The sequence below is a fragment of the Triticum aestivum genome, chromosome 3D, assembly GCF_018294505.1.
Source record: "Triticum aestivum cultivar Chinese Spring chromosome 3D, IWGSC CS RefSeq v2.1, whole genome shotgun sequence".
NCBI classification, from domain to species: domain Eukaryota; kingdom Viridiplantae; phylum Streptophyta; class Magnoliopsida; order Poales; family Poaceae; genus Triticum; species Triticum aestivum.
In genome coordinates this window covers 316,870,819-316,892,039 of record NC_057802.1, presented here as the reverse complement: position 1 = coordinate 316,892,039, position 21,221 = coordinate 316,870,819, and the positions used below count along the sequence as shown (strand labels likewise).

General features: G+C 43.5%; 1 protein-coding gene and 1 long non-coding RNA gene across 5 annotated transcripts; both read right to left on the bottom strand.

Annotated features, from left to right (window-relative positions):
* Positions 1 to 16,133: 16,133 nt before the first annotated feature.
* LOC123078618 (uncharacterized) lies at positions 16,134 to 16,522 on the bottom strand. The gene is made up of 3 exons (XR_006437572.1): positions 16,470 to 16,522; positions 16,263 to 16,364; positions 16,134 to 16,170 (listed from the first exon to the last, which is right to left on the bottom strand). It is a non-coding gene; the product is annotated as an uncharacterized lncRNA (long non-coding RNA).
* Positions 16,523 to 17,067: 545 nt separating this feature from the next.
* Positions 17,068 to 21,119, bottom strand: LOC123078617 (pentatricopeptide repeat-containing protein At5g12100, mitochondrial). Of its 4 annotated transcripts, none has more exons than XM_044501183.1 (9): positions 18,943 to 21,119; positions 18,740 to 18,847; positions 18,594 to 18,647; positions 18,420 to 18,500; positions 18,121 to 18,290; positions 17,719 to 17,872; positions 17,445 to 17,641; positions 17,217 to 17,357; positions 17,068 to 17,138 (listed from the first exon to the last, which is right to left on the bottom strand). In XM_044501183.1, exon 1 carries the CDS (start codon positions 21,005 to 21,007, stop codon positions 18,944 to 18,946), a length of 2,064 nt encoding a protein of 687 aa, XP_044357118.1. In that variant the 5' UTR covers positions 21,008 to 21,119; the 3' UTR covers positions 17,068 to 17,138; positions 17,217 to 17,357; positions 17,445 to 17,641; positions 17,719 to 17,872; positions 18,121 to 18,290; positions 18,420 to 18,500; positions 18,594 to 18,647; positions 18,740 to 18,847; position 18,943. The 4 variants fall into 4 exon arrangements, with proteins under 4 accessions (XP_044357118.1, XP_044357119.1, XP_044357120.1 ...); XM_044501184.1 differs by having other exon boundaries at positions 18,740 to 18,799; XM_044501185.1 differs by having other exon boundaries at positions 18,609 to 18,647; positions 18,740 to 18,799.
* Between the last annotated feature and the right edge of the window lie 102 nt (positions 21,120 to 21,221).

Genomic DNA, 21,221 nt, shown 5'->3' with positions numbered 1-21,221 from the left:
AACAACGAGCTCCATACAGCATCCACCACCGCTCGGTCCAGTCTCACCCTTGTAAAAGAACCACCCGCTACTTTCTTCTCGAATGTCCATGGCAGACCACTATGTCCTAAATCATGTAAGCAACACACATCCAAAGCATCTCTAAAACTGTCCATCTGGGATTGACTTCTCAAGCTCACTCCATCATGCTCAGACTGGCGCAAAACTTCATTGAAATCGCCCATAGCCAACCAGGGAAGAGATGATGTACCAGCCAACGAACGGAGGGTATCCCAAGTCTTGTATCTGTCTGCGACCTTCGCCTCCCCATATATGCATGAAAGCCTCCAAGGAACTGTTCCCAATTCAGACATAATAGCATCAATGTGGTACTTCGAGTAGCCCTGAATCTCTAATTTTATTTCATTATTCCAGAAAAGTACAAGGCCCCCACTCCTGCCTGAACTACTAACAGCGAAAGATTTATTATAACCAAAAGATAAAGATAAAATTTCGGCGCGTGCACTATCCAATTGAGTTTCAACTAAGCATAACACGGCCAGGGAAAACTTGTTCGCGAGCTCGCGAACTTCTCGAACTGTCGCGGGGTTGCCCAACCCGCGACAGTTCCAGGTTAATGACTCATTGGTCCCGGCGGCGCTCCTCATGGGAGCCCGCCAAGGGTTCAGAAATCACCATGTCATCTTTCCCATTTTGATCATTGCCTTTCTTAAGTTTCGTGTTGATCTTCCTTGGCGAAACATAAACCGGGGGAAGGGGTGGAACATCCTCTGGCCGCTCCTCATACTGGACCAATGCAAGATGATCTTCCAAGTCCTATGAGGCCCGTTTGTTTCCAACTCTCTGCTCATTCTCTCCTTCAACTGGGCTAGCTAGTGTAGATGCTGCTGCATCCGGCGAGGACAAAGCTTCCTGTGAGGCCCGCTTGTTTGCAATACTCTTCTCATTATCTCCTCCACATATAGGACTCAAGTTATTCAGTTCAGATGTTTTAACAGCAACAAAAGCTACTGACCCAGAACACCCATTAAGCTGGATGTCTGGTCGTACTATGTCATCAGGGTTAACCCCATTAACAGATTCCCCCAGGGCCGATGCTACAGCGTCAAGGTTTACTGGATGTGCATTATGGGCGTGTTTGGTTGCAGTTTGGAACAGTACCTGCATTGCATGTCCACCTCAACCCAGCCTGGTTGCTGAAATACAGCCTCATATGCAGCAGATGCAACCTGTTTGGTTGCATGCATCGCATCGAGAGGCACTTACCCCGTGCTGTTTGGTTGCCCGCATTTGTGCTTAGGGTGTGAGCAGATGCAAACTTCAGCTGTTTGGTTGCAAATAACGTTTGTGTTCTGCTCACCCCATTCAAATGTGGTGGCCTTACCACCACACATGATCAGCACAACAGCAACATCACAACAGCAAGATCAAACAAAGCAAGCAATGTAATGACAGCAAACTTAACACAACAAACTACTTAACTAGATAGCATAGTCTAGATTAAGAGCGGGGGCATCCTCCTTCCCTGCTGTGCCAGGGTGCTGCACCTGGCCAAAATATGAACATGTTCCCAGCACAAAGTCTCGCCACACACCCTAAAATTCTCCACTAACACCTTACTTAACTTAACTACATAGCCTGCTCGATGCCACCAAGGCAGTTGTGCCTGCTGCAACGGTACCTGCACATCACCGACGAGTCGTGGTTGTAGATCTGAACCTTCAGTCCAAGTCCGGAGATGCGCACAACGACGAGGTCGCTGGGGACGATCTTGTGGCGGCGGCAGAAGTAGTTCCACCCCCGGCCAAGCACCATCTGGCCCTCGAAGTTCTGGACCTGCACCCAGAACACGCACCTCTTGTTGGCTGAGAGCCTGACCACGCGCGGGAGTCGCTTGATGACCAGCCAGGTGTTCATCACCTCCACGAACTTGGGAAGGACGACGAGCATGTCGAGGTCCTCGTTGTCCTTGATCTGTGCGTAGAATCTCATCGGCCCCCTGGCCCCCTCCTCATGGCCCTGCCTCAGAGATCGTCCCCTTGAACGAGGCACGCTCATGAAGGCGATCCTGCTAGGCAGGTCCATCTTCCTGAGCCACCTGTTCGTGGGGATGAAATCCTCGGCGCGCTCAGCTCCGGCCACGACCTGAGCTCCTCCACCCGCCACATCCCAGTCAGTCTTCAGTATCTTGTCAGGCAACATGACAAGTATTAGTATCAAACAAAGCAAGCAAGCAAGCAAGCAAATGCCACTGATCAGTGGACTTGCCCAACAGCAAGTGCCACTGATCAGTGGCATGTGCTCATGGCCAAATGGCAATGATCAGTGGCACTTGGTGTTGGGCAAGAGCACTAATCTACTTGCTGTAGTGCAAATGGCACTGATCAATGACACTGATCAGTGACTTGCCCAATAGCAAGTGCCATTGATAAGTGCCATTTTGCCCAACAGCAAGTGCCATTGATAAGTGGCATTTGCCTAGGGGCAAATGGCACTTATCAATGACCCTTGTTGTTGGGCAAGTCACTGATTAGTGGCATCTTCTTTGCTGCAACTGGTGATAACCCACAAGTATAGGGGATCGCAACAGTTTTCGAGGGTAGAGTATTCAACCCAAATTTATTGATTCGACACAAGGGGAGCCAAAGAATATTCTCAAGTATTAGCAGTTGAGTTGTCAATTCAACCACACCTGGATAACTTAATATCTGCAGCAAAGTATTTAGTAGCAAAGTAATATGGAAGTAACGGTAACGATAGCAAAAGTAATATTTTTGGGTTTTGTAGTGATTGTAACAGTAGCAACGGAAAAGTAAATAAGCGAAGAACAATATGTGAAAAGCTCGTAGGCATTGGCTCAGTGATAGAGGATTATGCCGGATGCAGTTCATCATGTAACAGTCATAACATAGGGTGACACAGAACTAGCTCCAATTCTTCAATGTAATGTAGGCATGTATTCCGAATATAGTCATACGTGCTTATGGAAAAGAACTTGCATGACATCTTTTGTCCTACCCTCCCGTGGCAGCGGGGTCCTAATGGAAACTAAGGGATATTAAGGCCTCCTTTTAATAGAGTACCAGAACAAAGCATTAACACATAGTGAATACATGAACTCCTCAAACTACGGTCATCATCGGGAGTGGTCCCGATTATTGTCACTTCGGGGTTGCCGGATCATAACACATAGTAGGTGACTATAGACTTGCAAGATAGGATCAAGAACTCACATATATTCATGAAAACATAATAGGTTCAGATCTGAAATCATGGCACTCGGGCCCTAGTGACAAGCATTAAGCATAGCAAAGTCATAGCAACATCAATCTCAGAACATAGTGGATACTAGGGATCAAACCCTAACAAAACTAACTCGATTACATGATAAATCTCATCCAACCCATCACCGTCCAGCAAGCCTACGATGGAATTACTCACGCACGGCGGTGAGCATCATGAAATTGGTGATGGAGGATGGTTGATGATGACGACGGCGACGGATTCCCCTCTCCGGAGCCCCGAACGGACTCCAGATCAGCCCTCCCGAGAGGTTTTAGGGCTTGGCGGCGGCTCCGTATCGTAAAACGCGATGAATCCTTCTCTCTGATTTTTTTCTCCCCGAACACGAATATATGGAGTTGGAGTTGAGGTCGGTGGAGCGTCAGGGGGCCCACGAGGCAGGGGCGCGCCCAGGGGGCAGGCGCGCCCCCACCCTCGTGGACAGGTGGAGGCCCCCCTGACGTGGATTCTTCTTCCAGTATTTTTAATATTTTCCAAAAATAAGTTCCGTGGAGTTTCAGGTCATTCCGAGAACTTTTGTTTCTGCACATAAATAACACCATGGCAATTCTGCTGAAAACAGCGTCAGTCCGGGTTAGTTCCATTCAAATCATGCAAGTTAGAGTCCAAAACAAGGGCAAAAGTGTTTGGAAAAGTAGATACGACGGAGACGTATCAACTCCCCCAAGCTTAAACCTTTGCTTGTCCTCAAGCAATTCAGTTGATAAACTGAAAGTGATAAAGAAAAACTTTTACAAACTCTGTTTGCTCTTGTTGTTGTAAATATGTAAAGCCAGCATTCAAGTTTTCAGCAAAGATTATGACTAACCACATTCACAATAACTCTTAGGTCTCATGTTTACTCATATCAATGGCATAATCAACTAGCGAGCAATAATAATAAATCTCGGATGACAACACTTTCTCAAAACAATCATAATATGATATAACAAGATGGTATCTCGCTAGCCCTTTCTGAGACCGCAAAACATAAATGCAGAGCACCTTTAAAGATCAAGGACTGACTAGACATTGTAATTCATGGTAAAAGAGATCCAGTCATAGTCATACCCAATATAAATTAATAGTAATGGATGCAAATGACAGCAGTGCTCTCCAGCTGGTGCTTTTTAATAAGAGGGTGATGACTCAACATAAAAGTAAATAGATAGGCCCTTCGCAGAGGGAAGCAGGGATTTGTAGAGGTGCCAGAGCTCGATTTTAAAGCAGAGATAAATAATATTTTGAGCGGCATACTTTCATTGTCAACATAACAACCAAGAGATGGCGATATCTTCCATGCTACACACATTATAGGCGGTTCCCAAACAGAATGGTAAAGTTTATACTCCCCCTCCACCAACAAGCATCAATCCATGGCTTGCTCGAAACAACGAGTGCCTCCAACTAACAACAGTCCCAGGGGGAGTTTTGTTTGCAATTATTTTGATTTAGTTTGCATAAAGCATGGGACTGGGCATCCCGGTGACCAGCCATTTTCTCGTGAGTGAGGAGCGGAGTCCACTCCTCTTGAGAATAACCCGCCTAGCATGGAAGATACGGACAGCCCTAGTTGATACATGAGCTATTCGAGCATACAAAACAGAATTTCATTTGAAGGTTTAGAGTTTGGCACATACAAATTTACTTGGAACGGCAGGTAGATACCGCATATAGGAAGGTATAGTGGACTCATATGGAATAACTTTGGGGTTTAAGGGATTGGATGCACAAGCAGTATTCCCGCTTAGTACAAGTGAAGGCTAGCAAAAGACTGGGAAGCGACCAACTAGAGAGCGACAACAGTCATGAACATGCATTAAAATTAATAAACATTGAGTGCAAGCATGAGTAGGATATAATCCACCATGAACATAAATATCGTGAAGGCTATGTTGATTTGTTTCAACTACATGTGTGAACATGTGCCAAGTCGAGTCACTTAAATCATTCAAAGGAGGATACCACCCCACTATACCACATCACAACCATTTTAATAGCATGTTGGCACGCAAGGTAAACCATTATAACTCATAGCTAATCAAGCATGGCATAAGCAACTATGATCTCTAATTGTCATTGCAAACATGTTTATTCATAATAGGCTGAATCAGGAACGATGAACTAATCATATTTACAAAAACAAGAGAGGTCGAGTTCATACCAGCTTCTCTCATCTCAATCAGTCCATCATATATCGTCATAATTGCCTTTCACTTGCACGACCGAACGATGTGAAAATAATAAGAGTGCACGTGCATTGGACTAAGCTGGAATCTGCGAGCATTCAATAAACAGGAGAAGACAAGGCAATATGGGCTCTTGGTTAAATCAACAATAATGCATATAAGAGCCACTTCAACAATTTAATCATGGTCTTCTCCTATCGACCCCCAAAGAAAGAAAAGAAATAAAACTATTTACACGGGAAAGCTCCCAACAAGCAAAAGAAGAACGGGAAATCTTTTTGGGTTTTCTTTTTAATTATTACTACTACAGCAAGAAAAGTAAACTAACTAAAAGCTACACTAATTTTTTGGGTTTTTCTTAAGGTTTATTAAACACACAAGAAGAAAGCAAGAAAAGGAAAATAAACTAGCATGGATATTACAGTGAAAGAGTATGAGCACCGACATCTAGCAATGAGTGTGTGAACATGAATGTAATGTCGGTGAGAAATACGTACTCCCCCAAGCTTAGGCTTTTGGCCTAAGTTGGTTTATTGCCACGGATGGCCTGGCGGATATCCAAAGTTGTAGTTGGGGTCGTACTGAGATGCAGCGGTCATTGCATCGTGTGCTGCAGCTTGGAGGCGAGCTATCTCAGCCCTCCTCCTATACTCCTCCGCCTCCTCTCTGGTTATGTAATGTCTCCCTTTTTCCTGAAAGTCAAAGAGAGTAGGGGCAGGAAGAACAATATTGACGGCGTGACGCCTGTCAAAGATTAGTCTGTACTGGAGAGGTGGTTCATTCCTCTCGACAACCTGATGGTGAACCATAGCATTAAAGTCTAGATAAGTAGGAGGCAATTCAATATCATCATCACGTATGGTTACACCAAGAAAATCAGCTAAGCGGGTTGCATAAATTCCACCAAAGAAATCTCCATTAAATCTATTATGATGCAACCTACGTGCAACAATGGCTCCCAAATTATAAGATTTATCTCCTAACACAGCACTCCTAAGAATACTGAGGTCAGGGACACACATGTGACATGCTTCATCTTTACCATTTATGCACCTACCTATGAAGAGAGCAAAATAATGTATAGCAGGAAAATGAATGCTCCCTATGGTAGCTTGTGTTATGTCTCTAGATTCCCCCACAGTTATACTAGCAAGAAATTCTCTAAATTCAGATTTGCGGGGTTCACTAGTACTACCCCATTGTGGAAGTTTGCAGGCAGTGGTAAAATCCTCTAAGTCCATAGTGTAAGATTTTTCATAGAGATCAAACAGGACAGTCTGAGAATTGCGTGAAGATGAAAATTCAAACCTCCTCACAAAGGAACTAGTGAGATAGTGGTACTGGCGGCACTTTTCTCCCTCGAAGCTCACAAGATCAGCGTTACGCAAATACGCGTTAAATTCTTCCTTGATTCCCGCTCGATCCATAAAGCCTTCTGAAGGCCATTCACAAGGCCGCACTGGAGCGTTCCTTGGTGGCTCATCATCGGCATCGCGCATTGCGAGCCTGGGTCCTTGCTTCCTTGAAGGACCACCTTGGTACATTTTCCTAAGCATATTTCTTCCTCTGAAAAATTTCTGAAATTTTTAGTAACTTCAAATAAAAGTGAACCAAGCTCAACAAAATTGATAGCAACTACTCCTAAAAGTGCCTAGAGCCTATATCATGCATTAGAACTACTTGGAACCATATAAATTTGACATGCAAGCTCAAGAACATGGTCACCTAGGCAGCACAAATTTGCAATGAATAAAGCACTAGAACAAAAACTAATTGGACCAATGGAGGAGTCACATACCAAGGAACAATCTCCCCAAGCAGTTTTGTGAGAGGTGCTTTGAGCAAGGAGATCGAAAATCGCAGCAAAATGAGCTAGAACTCGTGCTTGAGCTGGATGGTGATTTTTTTGGGAGGAATAAGAAGTGTGCGGGTGCAGGAATAAGTGGAGGGGAGCCACCGTGGGCCCACGAGGCAGGGGGCGCGCCCTGGACCCTCGTGGCCAGGTGCTTGCTCCCCCTGCTGTGTTCTCAGTGCCAGATATTCTCAAATATTCCAGAAAAAATCATATTCCATTTTCAGGGCATTTGGAGAACTTTTATTTTCGGGGTATTTTTATATTGCACGGATAATTCAGAAAACAGACAGAAAAAAACTATTTTTACTTTATTTCAACTAAATAACAGAAAGTAAAAGGAGGGTACAGAAGGTTGTGCTTTCTAGTTTCATCCATCTCATGCTCATCAAAAGGAATCCACTAACAAGGTTGATCAAGTCTTGTTAACGAACTCATTCCGACTAACATGGAACCGGAGAAATTTCGAATAACACTATGTTACCTCAACGGGGATATGCACATCCCCAATAATAAGAATATCATATTTCTTCTTGACAGTAGGAAGAGGAAATTCAAAACCTCCAAAAATAATCGATGGAATTTTTCCAATAGAATTGATACTGTGGACTTGAGGTTGTTTCCTCGGAAAGTGTACCGTATGCTCATTACCATTAACATGAAAAGTGACATTGCCTTTGTTGCAATCAATAACAGCCCCTGCAGTATTCAAAAAAGGTCTTCCAAGAATAATAGACATACTATCGTCCTCGGGAATATCAAGAATAACAAAGTCCGTTAAAATAGTAACGTTTGCAACCACAACAGGCACATCCTCACAAATACCGACAGGTATAGCAGTTGATTTATCAGCCATTTGCAAAGATATTTCAGTAGGTGTCAACTTATTCAAATCAAGTCTACGATATAAAGAGAGAGGCATAACACTAACACCGGCTCCAAGATCACATAAAGCAGTTTTAACATAGTTTCTTTTAATGGAGCATGGTATAGTGGGTACTCCTGGATCTCCTAGTTTCTTTGGTATTCCACCCTTAAAAGTATAATTAGCAAGCATGGTGGAAATTTCAGCTTCCGGTATCTTTCTTTTATTAGTGACAATTTCTTTCATATACTTAGCATAAGGATTCATTTTGAGCATATCAGTTAATTGCATACGCAAAAAGATAGGTCTAATCATTTCAGCAAAGCGCTCAAAATCCTCATCATCCTTTTTCTTGGATGGTTTGGGAGGGAAAGGCATGGGTTTCTGAACCCATGGTTCTCTTTCTTTACCGTGTTTCCTAGCAACAAAGTCTCTTTTATCATAACGTTGATTCTTTGATTGTCGGTTATCAAGATCAACAGCAGGTTCAATTTCTATATCATTATCATTACTAGGTTGAGCATCATCATGAACATCTTCATTAATATTATCACTAGGTTCATGTTCATTACCAGATTGTGTTTCAGCATCAGAAATAGAAATATCATTTGGATTCTCAGGTGTTTCAGCAACAGGTTCACTAGAAGCATGCAAAGTCCTATCATTTTTCTTTTTCTTCTTTTTAGAATGACTAGGTGCATCAATATTATTTCTCTGAGAATCTTGCTCAATTCTCTTAGGATGGCCTTCAGGATACAAAGGTTCCTGAGTCATTTTACCAGTTCTAGTAGCCACTCTAACAGCATAATCATTATTCTTACTATTCATTGAGCAAATCATTTTCAGCTTTAAGTACTTGTTCTGCCTGAGTGGTAACCATAGAAGCATGTTTACTAATGACTTTAAGTTCACCTTTAACTCTAGACATATAATCACCCAAGTATTCAAGCATATCGGAATTATATTTCAATTGTCTACCAAAATAAGCATTGAAGTTTTCTTGTTTGACAATAAAATTATCAAACTCTTCTAAGCATTGTCTAGCAGACTTATAGTGAGGAATATCACCTTCATCAAATCTATAGAGAGAATTTACCTTTACTACCTGTGTCGGGTTATCAAGACCATGAGTTTCTTTAATAGGTGATGGATTAAGATCATATATTTCTTCAACAGGCGGTAAATTAAGACCATGTATTTCTTCAATAGGAGGTAAATTCTTAACATCTTCAGCTTTAATACCTTTTTCTTTCATAGATTTCTTTGCCTCTTGCATATCTTCAGGACTGAGAAATAGAACACCTCTTTTCTTCGGAGTTGGTTTAGGAATAGGCTCAGGAATTGGCTCAGGAAGTGTCCAATTATTTTCATTGGTCAACATATTATTCAATAGAATTTCAGCTTCATCCGGTGTTCTTTCCCTGAAAACAGAACCAGCACAACTATCCAGGTAATCTCTGGAAGCATCGGTTAGTCCATTATAAAAGATATCAAGTATTTCATTTTTCTTAAGAGGATGATCAGGCAAAGCATTAAGTAATTGGAGAAGCCTCCCCCAAGCTTGTGGGAGACTCTCTTCTTCAATTTGCACAAAATTATATATATATCCCTTAAAGCAGCTTGTTTCTTATGAGCAGGGAAATATTTAGCAGAGAAGTAATAAATCATATCCTGGGGACTACGCACACAACCAGGATCAAGAGAATTAAACCATATCTTAGCATCACCCTTTAATGAGAACGGAAATATTTTAAGGATATAAAGGTAGCGAGTTCTCTCATCATTAGTGAACAGGGTGGCTATATCATTTAATTTAGTAAGATGTGCCACAACAGTTTCAGATTCATAGCCATAAAAAGGATCAGATTCAACCAAAGTAATTATATCAGGATCAACAGAGAATTCATAATCCTTATCAGTAACACAGATAGGTGAAGTAGCAAAAGCAGGGTCAGGTTTCATTCTAGCATTAAGAGATTGCTGCTTCCATTTAGCTAATAACTTCTTAAGATCACTTCTATCATTGCAAGCTAAAATAGCTCTAGCAGATTCTTCATCCAGAACATAACCCTCAGGCACAACAGGTAATTCATATTTATTAGGGGGAGAGTCTTCATCATCACTATCTTCAATATTATCAGTTTCAATAATTTCATTCTCTCTAGCCCTAGCAAGTTGTTCATCAAGAAATTCACCAAGTGGCACAGTAGTATCAAGCATAGAAGTAGTTTCATCATAAGTATCATGCATAGCAGAAGTGGCATCATCAATAACATGCGACATATCAGAATTAATAGCAGAAGCAGGTTTAGGTGTCGCAAGCTTACTCAAAACAGAGGGTGAATCAAGTGCAGAGCTAGATGGCAGTTCCTTACCCCCCCCCCTTCATAGTTGAGGGATAAATTTTTGTTTTCGCGTCTTTCAAGTTCTTCATAGTGACCAGAAGATATAAATCCCAAGTGACTCAAAGAATAGAGCTATGCTCCCCGGCAACGGCGCTAGAAAATAGTCTTGATAACCCACAAGTATAGGGGATCGCAACAGTTTTCGGGGGTAGAGTATTCAACCCAAATTTATTGATTCGATACAAGGGGAGCCAAAGAATATTCTCAAGTATTAGCAGTTGAGTTGTCAATTCAACAACACCTGGATAACTTAGTATCTGCAGCAAAGTATTTAGTAGCAAAGTAATATGGAAGTAACGGTAACGATAGCAAAAGTAATATTTTTGGGTTTTGTAGTGATTGTAACAGTAGCAACGGAAAAGTAAATAAGCGAAGAACAATATGTGAAAAGCTCGTAGGCATTGGATCGGTGATGGAGAATTATGCCGGATGCGGTTCATCATGTAACAGTCATAACATAGGGTGACACAGAACTAGCTCCAATTCATCAATGTAATGTAGGCATGTATTCCGAATATAGTCATACGTGCTTATGGAAAAGAACTTGCATGACATCTTTTGTCCTACCCTCCCGTGGCAGCGGGGTCCTAATGGAAACTAAGGGATATTAAGGCCTCCTTTTAATAGAGTACCGGACCAAAGCATTAACACATAGTGAATACATGAACTCCTCAAACTACGGTCATCACCGGGAGTGGTCCCGATTATTGTCACTTCGGGGTTGCCGGATCATAACACATAGTAGGTGACTATAGACTTGCAAGATAGGATCAAGAACTCACATATATTCATGAAAACATAATAGGTTCAGATCTGAAATCATGGCACTCGGGCCCTAGTGACAAGCATTAAGCATAGCAAAGTCATAGCAACATCAATCTCAGAACATAGTGGATACTAGGGATCAAACCCTAACAAAACTAACTCGATTACATGATAAATCTCATCCAACCCATCACCGTCCAGCAAGCCTACGATGGAATTACTCACGCACGGCGGTGAGCATCATGAAATTGGTGATGGAGGATGGTTGATGATGATGACGGCGACGGATTCCCCTCTCCGGAGCCCCGAACGGACTCCAGGTCAGCCCTCCCGAGAGGTTTTAGGGCTTGGCGGCGGCTCCGTATCGTAAAACGTGATGAATCCTTCTCTCTTATTTTTTTCTCCCCGAACACGAATATATGGAGTTGGAGTTGAGGTCGGTGGAGCGTCAAGAGGCCCACGAGGCAGGGGGCGCGCCCAGGGAGGGCAGGCGCGCCCCCCACCCTCGTGGACAGGTGGAGGCCCCCCTGACGTGGATTCTTCTTCGAGTATTTTTAATATTTTCCAAATAAGTTCCGTGGAGTTTCAGTTAATTCCGAGAACTTTTGTTTCTGCACATAAATAACACCATGGCAATTCTGCTGAAAACAGCGTCAGTCCGGGTTAGTTCCATTCAAATCATGCAAGTTAGAGTCCAAAACAAGGGCAAAAGTGTTTGGAAAAGTAGATACGACGGAGACGTATCAACTGGCACTGATCACTGCACTATCCTAAACAAGGAAACATCTAAAAATAGCAACAGCAAGTGCCAATAGCACCCATGTGCAGCCATGCAGATTTGGGACCATCCTACTACATGCACGTATAACATCCACTAATGGCACAAATCCTAGTTTCAACATGCAACATGAAACAAGGACATGATCCTAACATGAGCATGCCATCAGTCAACATGATTCTAGCATTCATCACTCAACATGAACATGATTCTAGCATGAACACAGCTACTAGCATGTAGCACAAATCTAGCATGTAGTAGCACTCGCACTAGCATGAACATGAATCTAGCATTAACATGAATCTAGCATGTAACACAGCTACTAGCATTCTAGAATGAACACAAGCAGTAGCACACGCACTGTACAAAATAAGAACAGATCAGTCTGATGGGATTCGATTGGGATCGCATCCAATCGGATCTGCTAGAATCCTATCAATCCTAGCACCTGCCTAAGAAATTAACCGCTAATCTACATCTAGGAGCAAGATTGTTGGGGATTTGACTCACCGGAGCACGCGCAGCCGCGGCGAACCGAGGCCGGGGTGAAAACCCCGGCGGGAACGATAGAGGTGGCGGAGCAGAGGACGAGCCGGCACCGGCGACGGCCTGCGGCATCGGCCCCGTGCTGAACGCCACGCCGGAGGTCGAGAAGGACGGCCCGCCGACCGGAGAAAACCCTCGGACGGGGTCAAGAAAACCCCCGAGGCCAATGGTGTCCCAACAAGGGGCGGCTTCGTCGACGGCGCCGGCGCCGAGCCCAGGACCACGAGGTCCGGAATCGGCGGCGGAGCAGGAGCGGCCGGCACCGCATTGGCCGGAGGTCGTGGAGGCCGGCAGCAGATGGGGGACGGCGCCCGCAGCGCGGAGGCCAGGTCGCGGCCCGAGTTCTGGAGCCCGGCCAGCTAGCGCTCCTGGATGTTGGAGATGCGCTGGTCGACCGGGGTTAGAGGGCGGCGCGGCGGTGGGCGTGGCGGAGCCATCGGAGCAGAGGAGAGGAGAGGGAGGGGCGGTGAGGGAGAGAGAGGGAGCAGTGGGAACAGTGCGCCTGGGCGGTGATAGGAGAGTGGAAGCGAGTAATGAGACGTCGCCTCCGTCTCCCACGCTGCCCGAGGCGTGCAACTGCCCTGCACGCGCGGCCGCGCCCGGCCAGGCTCGCGAGAAACTGCCGATTCGGCAGTTCCCGCCGGGCCAGGCTACGGGCTGCTTTGAGGTTCGTGCGGGCTTCAAACCGCATGCAGCCCAGCCAACCAAACAAGTCGCGCACATCCCGCGCGGGCCTAGTTGAGCTACATGCGGGCAACCAAACACGCCTATGCCTTCAACTAACATTCTGGTCAAAGCAGGAAACAGTAGCTCCTTCTCCCCTGCCGCGACCTGGCCCGCTGGTCGGAACCCCACGGCCAGCCGTACTTCTTCCCCTGCCATTAGTATTGCCTCGGCCGTGGCCATACTGAGAACTGCCATATGTCCCTCGGCCAGCACGGCCGTTGCCACCTCCTCTTCCACCATTGCCGAGCATAAAATCACCCCAGTCGAGCTTGGACTCGTCATGCTCGCCCGATCATTGACTAGATGGCTGGACATTAGAACGAATCGGGCCGGCCCAGTTGTGTAGTTGCACGCGCACTCACTCTGCTCTGCCGGTACATGGGCCTTTTTTCATTTTTATTTTTTTCCTTTCCTTTTCTTTTTTTGGTTCTTTGTTTTTCATTTTCGTAATGATAATAACATTTTTAAGATTTTTGTAACCACAATAAACATTTTTTAACTAAACAAAGCCATTTGTCTTCTATAAGGAGCGATGAAAAAAAGAGCTAAGCGACGAAAAAAATACTCCCTCCCACCGAAAATACTAGTCGGAGAAATGAATGTATCTAGACGTATTTTAATTCTAAAATTCCGGACGGAGGGAGTATTAGCCAACCGGACCCGCCCAGCCAGTCCATGGGCCCAAGAAAGAAACATCAGTGCTGGACAGTACTCGAACTCGGGGTCTCACACTAGCAGCGCCCGCATCTATCCACTCGCCCTGAAGGATGCTGGTGTTGATAGATAGCGTGACGCCTATAAGAAGGTACTCCCTCCGTCCAAAAAAGTTTGTCCCAAACTTAGCGCTAGATACATCCATTTGAGGGACAAGTTTTTCCGGACGGAGGGAGTAAGAACAAACAAGAGCGTTCATATACGTAAACATTTTTCAAAGATTCTAAACATTTCCTGAAAAAGGGTGAACAATTTTAAATCCGGAGTACATTTTTTTAATGCAAATAGTTTACGAAATTCGAAAAAAAATCTGAAAATGTTACACTATTTTTGAAAATCCAGATATTTTTCAAACATCCATTGACATCTATGAACAATTTATGAAACTGTGGACATTTTTAAAAAGTGCAAACCGAATTTGAAAATTCCAAACACTTTTTGAAAACCAGGAAACATTTTTTTAATTTGTTATAAAAAATAGTAACCATAGACATTTTTAAACTTCTATTTTTTGAAAAGTGCAAACATTTTTTTAGATTCCCGAACATTTGGAATTTATGAACAAGATTTTTAAAAACTGAACATGTTTTGAAACTATGTACTAATTTTGTTCTAGATTAAAAAATTGTTCCCATTTTTTAAAATGTTGATGTTTCAGGAAGTGTTCACTTTTTAAAACTCGCTGAGTTTCCAAAAAATGTTCTATTTTTTGAAAAGCTGTTTGTACTTTAAAAAAATGTGGTGATTTCAAAAATTGTTTACAGTTTCAAAATGTATTAGCCCTTCAAAGAAGTATTCAAATATTGATGTTGTGGCCTTCAAAAATTGTTTACATTTTCAAAAAAAATTGCCCTTAAAGCATGTTTTCAAAATATATCCAGGTTTCTCATTATATAATTATAACAGTCATTTGGTCCAGTGGCTAGTAGGTGGAGTTCAGCAGCGCTAAGTTCGCAAGCGTTTTTTTTGTTATTTTTACGTCGCACGTTAAAAAAAAGGGGAGGGGGGGGGGGGGGGGGGGGGGGGCTCACTTCGTGTCTGGTGGGCTGGCTCAGTTTGGGAACGCCCTCAAGGTTCGAAATAGACAGGGATCATGAGTATTTGGTGTGCTGATTTTCGGGATTACAAGTTTAGGGTTCTCTTTAAACTTTGTCTACAAGTTCAATGTTTCTTTTTTGTGTTTGCTAGCTAGCTTGTTGCCTTTGCTTACCTAGTATATTAGCTTGCGCCACTAAAGGTAAATCTTCCATTTGTATTCAAACCATGCTGGAGTCATCCCTAGAAAGAGCGACATCTTTCGAGTAAATATTTGCTGCACTATCTTATCTAGGAGGATTTTCTTGTGATGTGAAACTTGACATTACACAGCAGGCTTTTAGGCATTCTCCCAGTGACAGATGTTAAAAGCATTCTCCCAGTGACAGATGTACTCCCTCCGTCATATTGGATGTAATAAGATCTTATATTATGGGACGGAGGGAGTATGATTCTGATGTAAAAACAGACGATAAACATCTAAATTGAGGGTACACCAAAAATATCAGACGTCAATATGCAATTTCTTTTAACTATGATCTTCGTTGCAATTTACAGCATGACTGGCTAGTAGCCTTGTAAAACCTTTCCAGATGATAAAAGGACGACGAGCTTTTCCAATAGCAGCTCGGCATCCTGACCAAGGGCATCCGACCCCCCTGGCATTGCAATATAAAATTGATCTCCCAACAAAAAGGGGAGCCAAACTGAAGAAATAACCAATCAATCAAACCCAGGACCTAACAAAAAATATAAAACAGATCTACCAAATAACCTGAGCAGACTAGATTTGATTTGATAGAAAGAAAAGCCACGAACATATACATGATTTGTGCACAGATCGAGTGGGGAAAGGAATGTGGAAGTCGTGAGTGGAAGGACTACCCGCTTAGTCCTTTCTTTGGTGTAGGAAGCTAAACCCAGAATTCTCTCGGATCAAAGGTGGCATATCAACGTCCATTACCTTGATTTCTGTCATTGACTTTGAGATGTCATCCACCGAAAATGGAATGCTGTGGTTTGAAGTATCATGGGCAATGTTAGATCAGGGGCACAAAATTACTGTGGCAAACTAATTAGTATTGAACTTGGAACAAGAAATAACCTTGAATCATCATCCAACAAGAAAGAACTGCTCACTGCATTGTTCGAGTCTTCTGTCATCATTATTCTCATACTTGAGATGACCTACAACCAATTTGGTTCACTGTCAGAAATGGGTAGTAAAGGAACATAGATAGCACCACTTGCTGACACAGTAACATATGAAACTTGAATAAACCGGTAATTATATTAAGTATAACAAGCTTACCTCTGATGAAACAGTGTGGGTGCCATATTTGTCATCCCAATACATTGTACTGGTTCGATATAGCTGTTGTATGCTAAGGACCTGAAAGTTTTTGAGGTATGTGACAAGTCACAACTAACATATGCTTTAATGATTGCCGAAATTTAAGTGAATTCAAAGTCACTTACAGGGCACAAATCGTTGGTGATTTCTTTCAATGTTTTCTTAGGCTTTGGATGAATTACCTAATAATACAAGTACACGTATCATTAGGTTACATACAATTTTCACTTACAAAGTTGTAAATAGACATCTAATCAGTATAGGACACGTACAAGGAATCCAACGGCTTGCCTAATATGCTTCAACTCTTCCCAGGAAGAACCTGCATACTGTGCACCACATAAAATTAGCACACGAATTAAATATCACCGGTACTACCTCTTCAGTGGCGTAAATGCACCACTGCTCTAACTCAGTCAATCCAGCTTTGACATATTCTCCTTGCTAAATGAACAGCACTCGCGTTGGAGAAGCAGATTGCAAGATACAGGATATCTTAAAATCCTAACGGGAAGAAGTAAAATGTACGGCCGGTAGTGCAAGAGCCATCTCTTACCTATTGAACAGCTGGACATTAATAAACGAAAATATCTGAGTGAACACCTTGCTGGTTAAAAATGAAGGGACCTGACATATCAATAAAATACATGTTAATGCATACATACTCAAAAATAGTGTGTCCATTTAGAGTTTTAGGTTACATACATAATTGGCTTTCAAAACATTCAGGTCGTTTGTTAATATTTTCACAATACTCTGCCAATGTGCGATCAGAGTTTGTTGGGCCAAGGCATTTGCTTGAGAACGAGATCCTTTTATCAAACTTGCACGAGATGTTCTTGGTGCCTGCAAAACATGTAAAAGTAAAAAATTAACCCTGAAGTTACTGTTTTTCTGTGAAATAAAAGGAATTCTAGTGGCAATGAATCATACCTGGATGCAAAGACCAAGCAATGGAGATATCTCTTTCTTCAGATTGTCTCTAATCATTCCTCAAGGAAAGCTGTAAGCTGTTGCTTGAAAAGCAGAGCAGGATACTTGGCTTCAACTTGACGAAGATCACCTAGTCATCCAATCAAGCGGCTACCATGAAAAGGTCGCACAACACTTTGTGGTGAAGCACGAATTCCCTTGTGTATTCAGAAACAACAAAATTAAGAATTTCTCAGACTATAAAACTAGCAAGGGCAGGATAAAGATGTTTTACCGAAAAAAAACCTCCCAAACGATGCAGCAGTTGACCTTCACCTCTGAGGAGTGAGTCCAGCTGCTCCAGTTGTTTTCAGTGTCCGTTGTAGAAGTAGGAGTAATGTGGATGAATTGGAGAGCCAATACGCTAACTTGTCGTTATTTTCCTGGACCTTTGGAAAGGAACAATTCGAACATGACTATATAGCAGTACCCATAGAGAATAAACGGAAAAAGGAAATGTAAACTTATGTTGTTGCAGCATTTTAAATTTTGTTATTACCCCTTTTATTTATATGTGTTACTCAAGGTCTATCATGAAGGCCTAAGATATCAGTTCATTAAATCAAACGAAACAAAATATGAGTATTTCTCCCAGAAAGAAGGGTTCTCAAAGAAACAAGCGATAGGTATTACCTACCTCTATAGCAGAGCCTATTGTTTGAATAATACGGTCAAAAACACCAATTCTTTCAACTTCAAATGATCTCCAGTGCACAAGACGCCTGTATATAATGCAAGCTGCAATAGCCCTACCACTGGGAATCCCAAATCTTGTGATACACACTTGATTAGCAGGTCTTGGCTTTCCTGGAGCATAAAATTCAAACATACATACATAGAAACGTAAATGATACAATTTCAGGGTCAAGGAAGAAAAAAAAGGTATATAACTCGGAAAGGTTAAACAAACAAAGGTGTAGTCAACAAGTAGCACACCTGTTGCTTCTCGTTAAGTGATTTTTGAGGCTTCTCCTCAGCCTCAAGTTCTTTGAGATTCAGTGAGATGGGGGTTACATCCTGCACAAAGGTATTAATATAGAAAATTTATTTATTATAGCAGTTGCTTTTTGAATTATAAGTCATCTATTTGGTAATGTTCTTTCCACTTACTGGTGGTGATTTTACCTCCCCATTCGGAGCATGCACAATCTCCGGAGTTCTCAGCTAACAAAGTCAGTTAATTTGAAATATTAGGCCATTTTGGTGAAAATAAAAGTGTATTTGTACAGAATGCAAGTGCCAGGGGTATGACATACTTGGAAAGGAGACTTGGGATAGGCAGCTAATGATTTCGCAGTCGGAGAAATAGCAACAGCCTGTTGACGTTGTATGTGTAGTCAATGGCTATTCATTCTGAAGATTCACTAGGTAAACAAAAGAAATACTTCTGATAGTTGGGTTACTGAGCAACAAATTCAACGTTTTGAAATTGGACTTGCTATACTTGTATTCAACTCACACTAAGTCACGGATGTGTCATAATCAATTGATATCCCCTTTTCCGAGAAATCCTTCCTCAGAGCTTCTACCTTAGATTCATCCCCACATTTCACATAGGCCTCAACCATGATATCATAAATGCGACTGCAAGGAACAACATCCTTGTCCAACATTTCTTTATACAGATTTTCCATCTCATGTATTCTTCTTGCACCACCCAATGCACTCAGAAGAATACGATATGTTCTCGATGAAGGTTTGATGCCACACTTGCACATTTCTTTCTGAAGCTCCAAAGCACTATCAGTGTTGCTCCTGTAGCAGCATGCTGATATTAGAGTATTATAGCTGACAACGTCAGGAGTTAATCCATGATTTCTTAAGCTGTGAATTAGTTCCTCTGCTTCAGATATCCGAGACTGCTTGCAAAGGCCTTTTATCAGCAAATTGCATGTAACTATACTTGGAGGTACCCCACTAGTCTTCATCTTTTCAGCTAGAGTAAAAGCCTGTTCAGTGGCATCACAGTCTATATATGCATCTATGATCGCATTGTACACCTGTGCACCTGGTAAAACATCTTTATGGAACATATCATCCAAAATAGCTACTGCTTCCGGGATTTTTCCATTCTTGCAAAAGGCATTGACAATTGAACCATAGGAGACAACATTTGGCTTTAGCCCCTTCTCTCGCATATCAGAAAGTAGAACAAAACATTTTTCAAGCTGCCCATCCCTTCCATAAGCATCAATAAGCGTATTGAAAGTTTCCACACTAGGACTCACTCCATTCTTCTCCATCTCTGTGACCAAAGCATGTGCTTCTGTGATCCTTCCAGCCTTACCCAAACCGTTTATTAGTGCATTATAGGTGATGTGATCTGGACTAAGAAGGCATGATTTCATCCGCTGAAAGGTTGAGAAGGCCCCTTCAAGCTCTCCAATCTGACAATACCCATTGATAAGAGTGTTGTAGATAACCCTTGTTGGGAGTTGTCCTGCATTTACAAACGTCTGCAGTACCTCTTCTGCCTTTGAAATTTTGCCATCGTTGCAAAGACCATTCAGCAAAATACTACAAGTGTAAGCCCCAATCTTCACACCCTTCTTCACAGACTCCTCAAACAAGGAAAGCATTGCCTGTGAGTCTCCAACTCTGGAATAACCATCGAACAGAATGCTATATGTGAAACAGTCCGGCACCATCTTTCGTGACATCATTTCATGCAACACCGCGGTCGTCTCGCCTATCCTTCCAGCACGGCACAGCCCTGACAGCAGCACATTGTAAGTGATCATATTCGGCTTCAGGCCATGATGCAACATCTGATCCCGCAGCCTAAAACCAGCCTCCAAGTCCCCTATCTTGATGTGTCCATCGATCATCGTATTGTACGTGATATGACTTGGCAACACAGCCCTCTTTCCCATTTCATCAAACACCTTGACAGCGTCACTACCCCTTCCTGCTCTCCACAGTCCAGCGATGACCACATTGTATGAGAACGCGTTGGGCGGTGGGGCGCCGTGGCCTTCACAATCCATCCGACGAAGCATCCGGACAGCCTCGTCGACATCACCTGCCACGACGCACGCCTGGATGGCCTTGTTCCATGTGAAGGTGTCGGGGCGTGCCCCGGCGGCATTTAGGAGGTCGAACGCCCGGCGCACGTCGGCGTGGCGGCCGAGGGAGAGGAGGGACTCGAGGAGGAGGTTGCAGGAGGATAGAGACGGCAGAGTTGCGCGGGCGTCGGCGAGGAGGGAAAGTAGCCTGAGTGCGCCGTCGGGGAGGCCAAGCCGCGCGGAGGCAACGACGAGCGCGGAGGCGGCGTCGGAGAGGAAGGATGGGGGATGCGGGTCGACTTGGGAGGCGGCAGCGGTGGAGACAAGGGCGTGATAGAGGTCGGGGACGGAGGTGGCTGGTGGCCGGGAGGAGAGGAGGAGTGATTTCGCCAGGCCGACGGAGGCGTGGAAGCGGCCAGCGGCGAGGAGGTTGGCGAGCTCGCGGATGAAACCTGCGCCAGCGGCGGGAGTGGTGGAGGAAGAGGAGCAGAGGAAGCGGCGCAGGAGTAAGCGAGACATTTCTTCTCCGTCTGTGGGGCACTCGCTGGTTCTTCCTCTTCGACCTATGGCGATTACAGACTTTGATTCGAGTACAACTTGGGGAAGGGGAAGAAGAGGATCGCGAGCGCAGCTCGATACAGAGGAGATACAGAGGAACACACGCACACACGCCTGCGCCCTCACTATACCTGGCCATATCTCGGGCTGGGCCTACGTAAGCCCACAGCAGAAA

Excerpts from the sequence above, each read along its gene's own strand:
- LOC123078617 (XM_044501182.1), bottom strand. The coding sequence starts at position 21,007 with ATGTCTCGCTTACTCCTGCGCCGCTTCCTCTGCTCCTCTTCCTCCACC.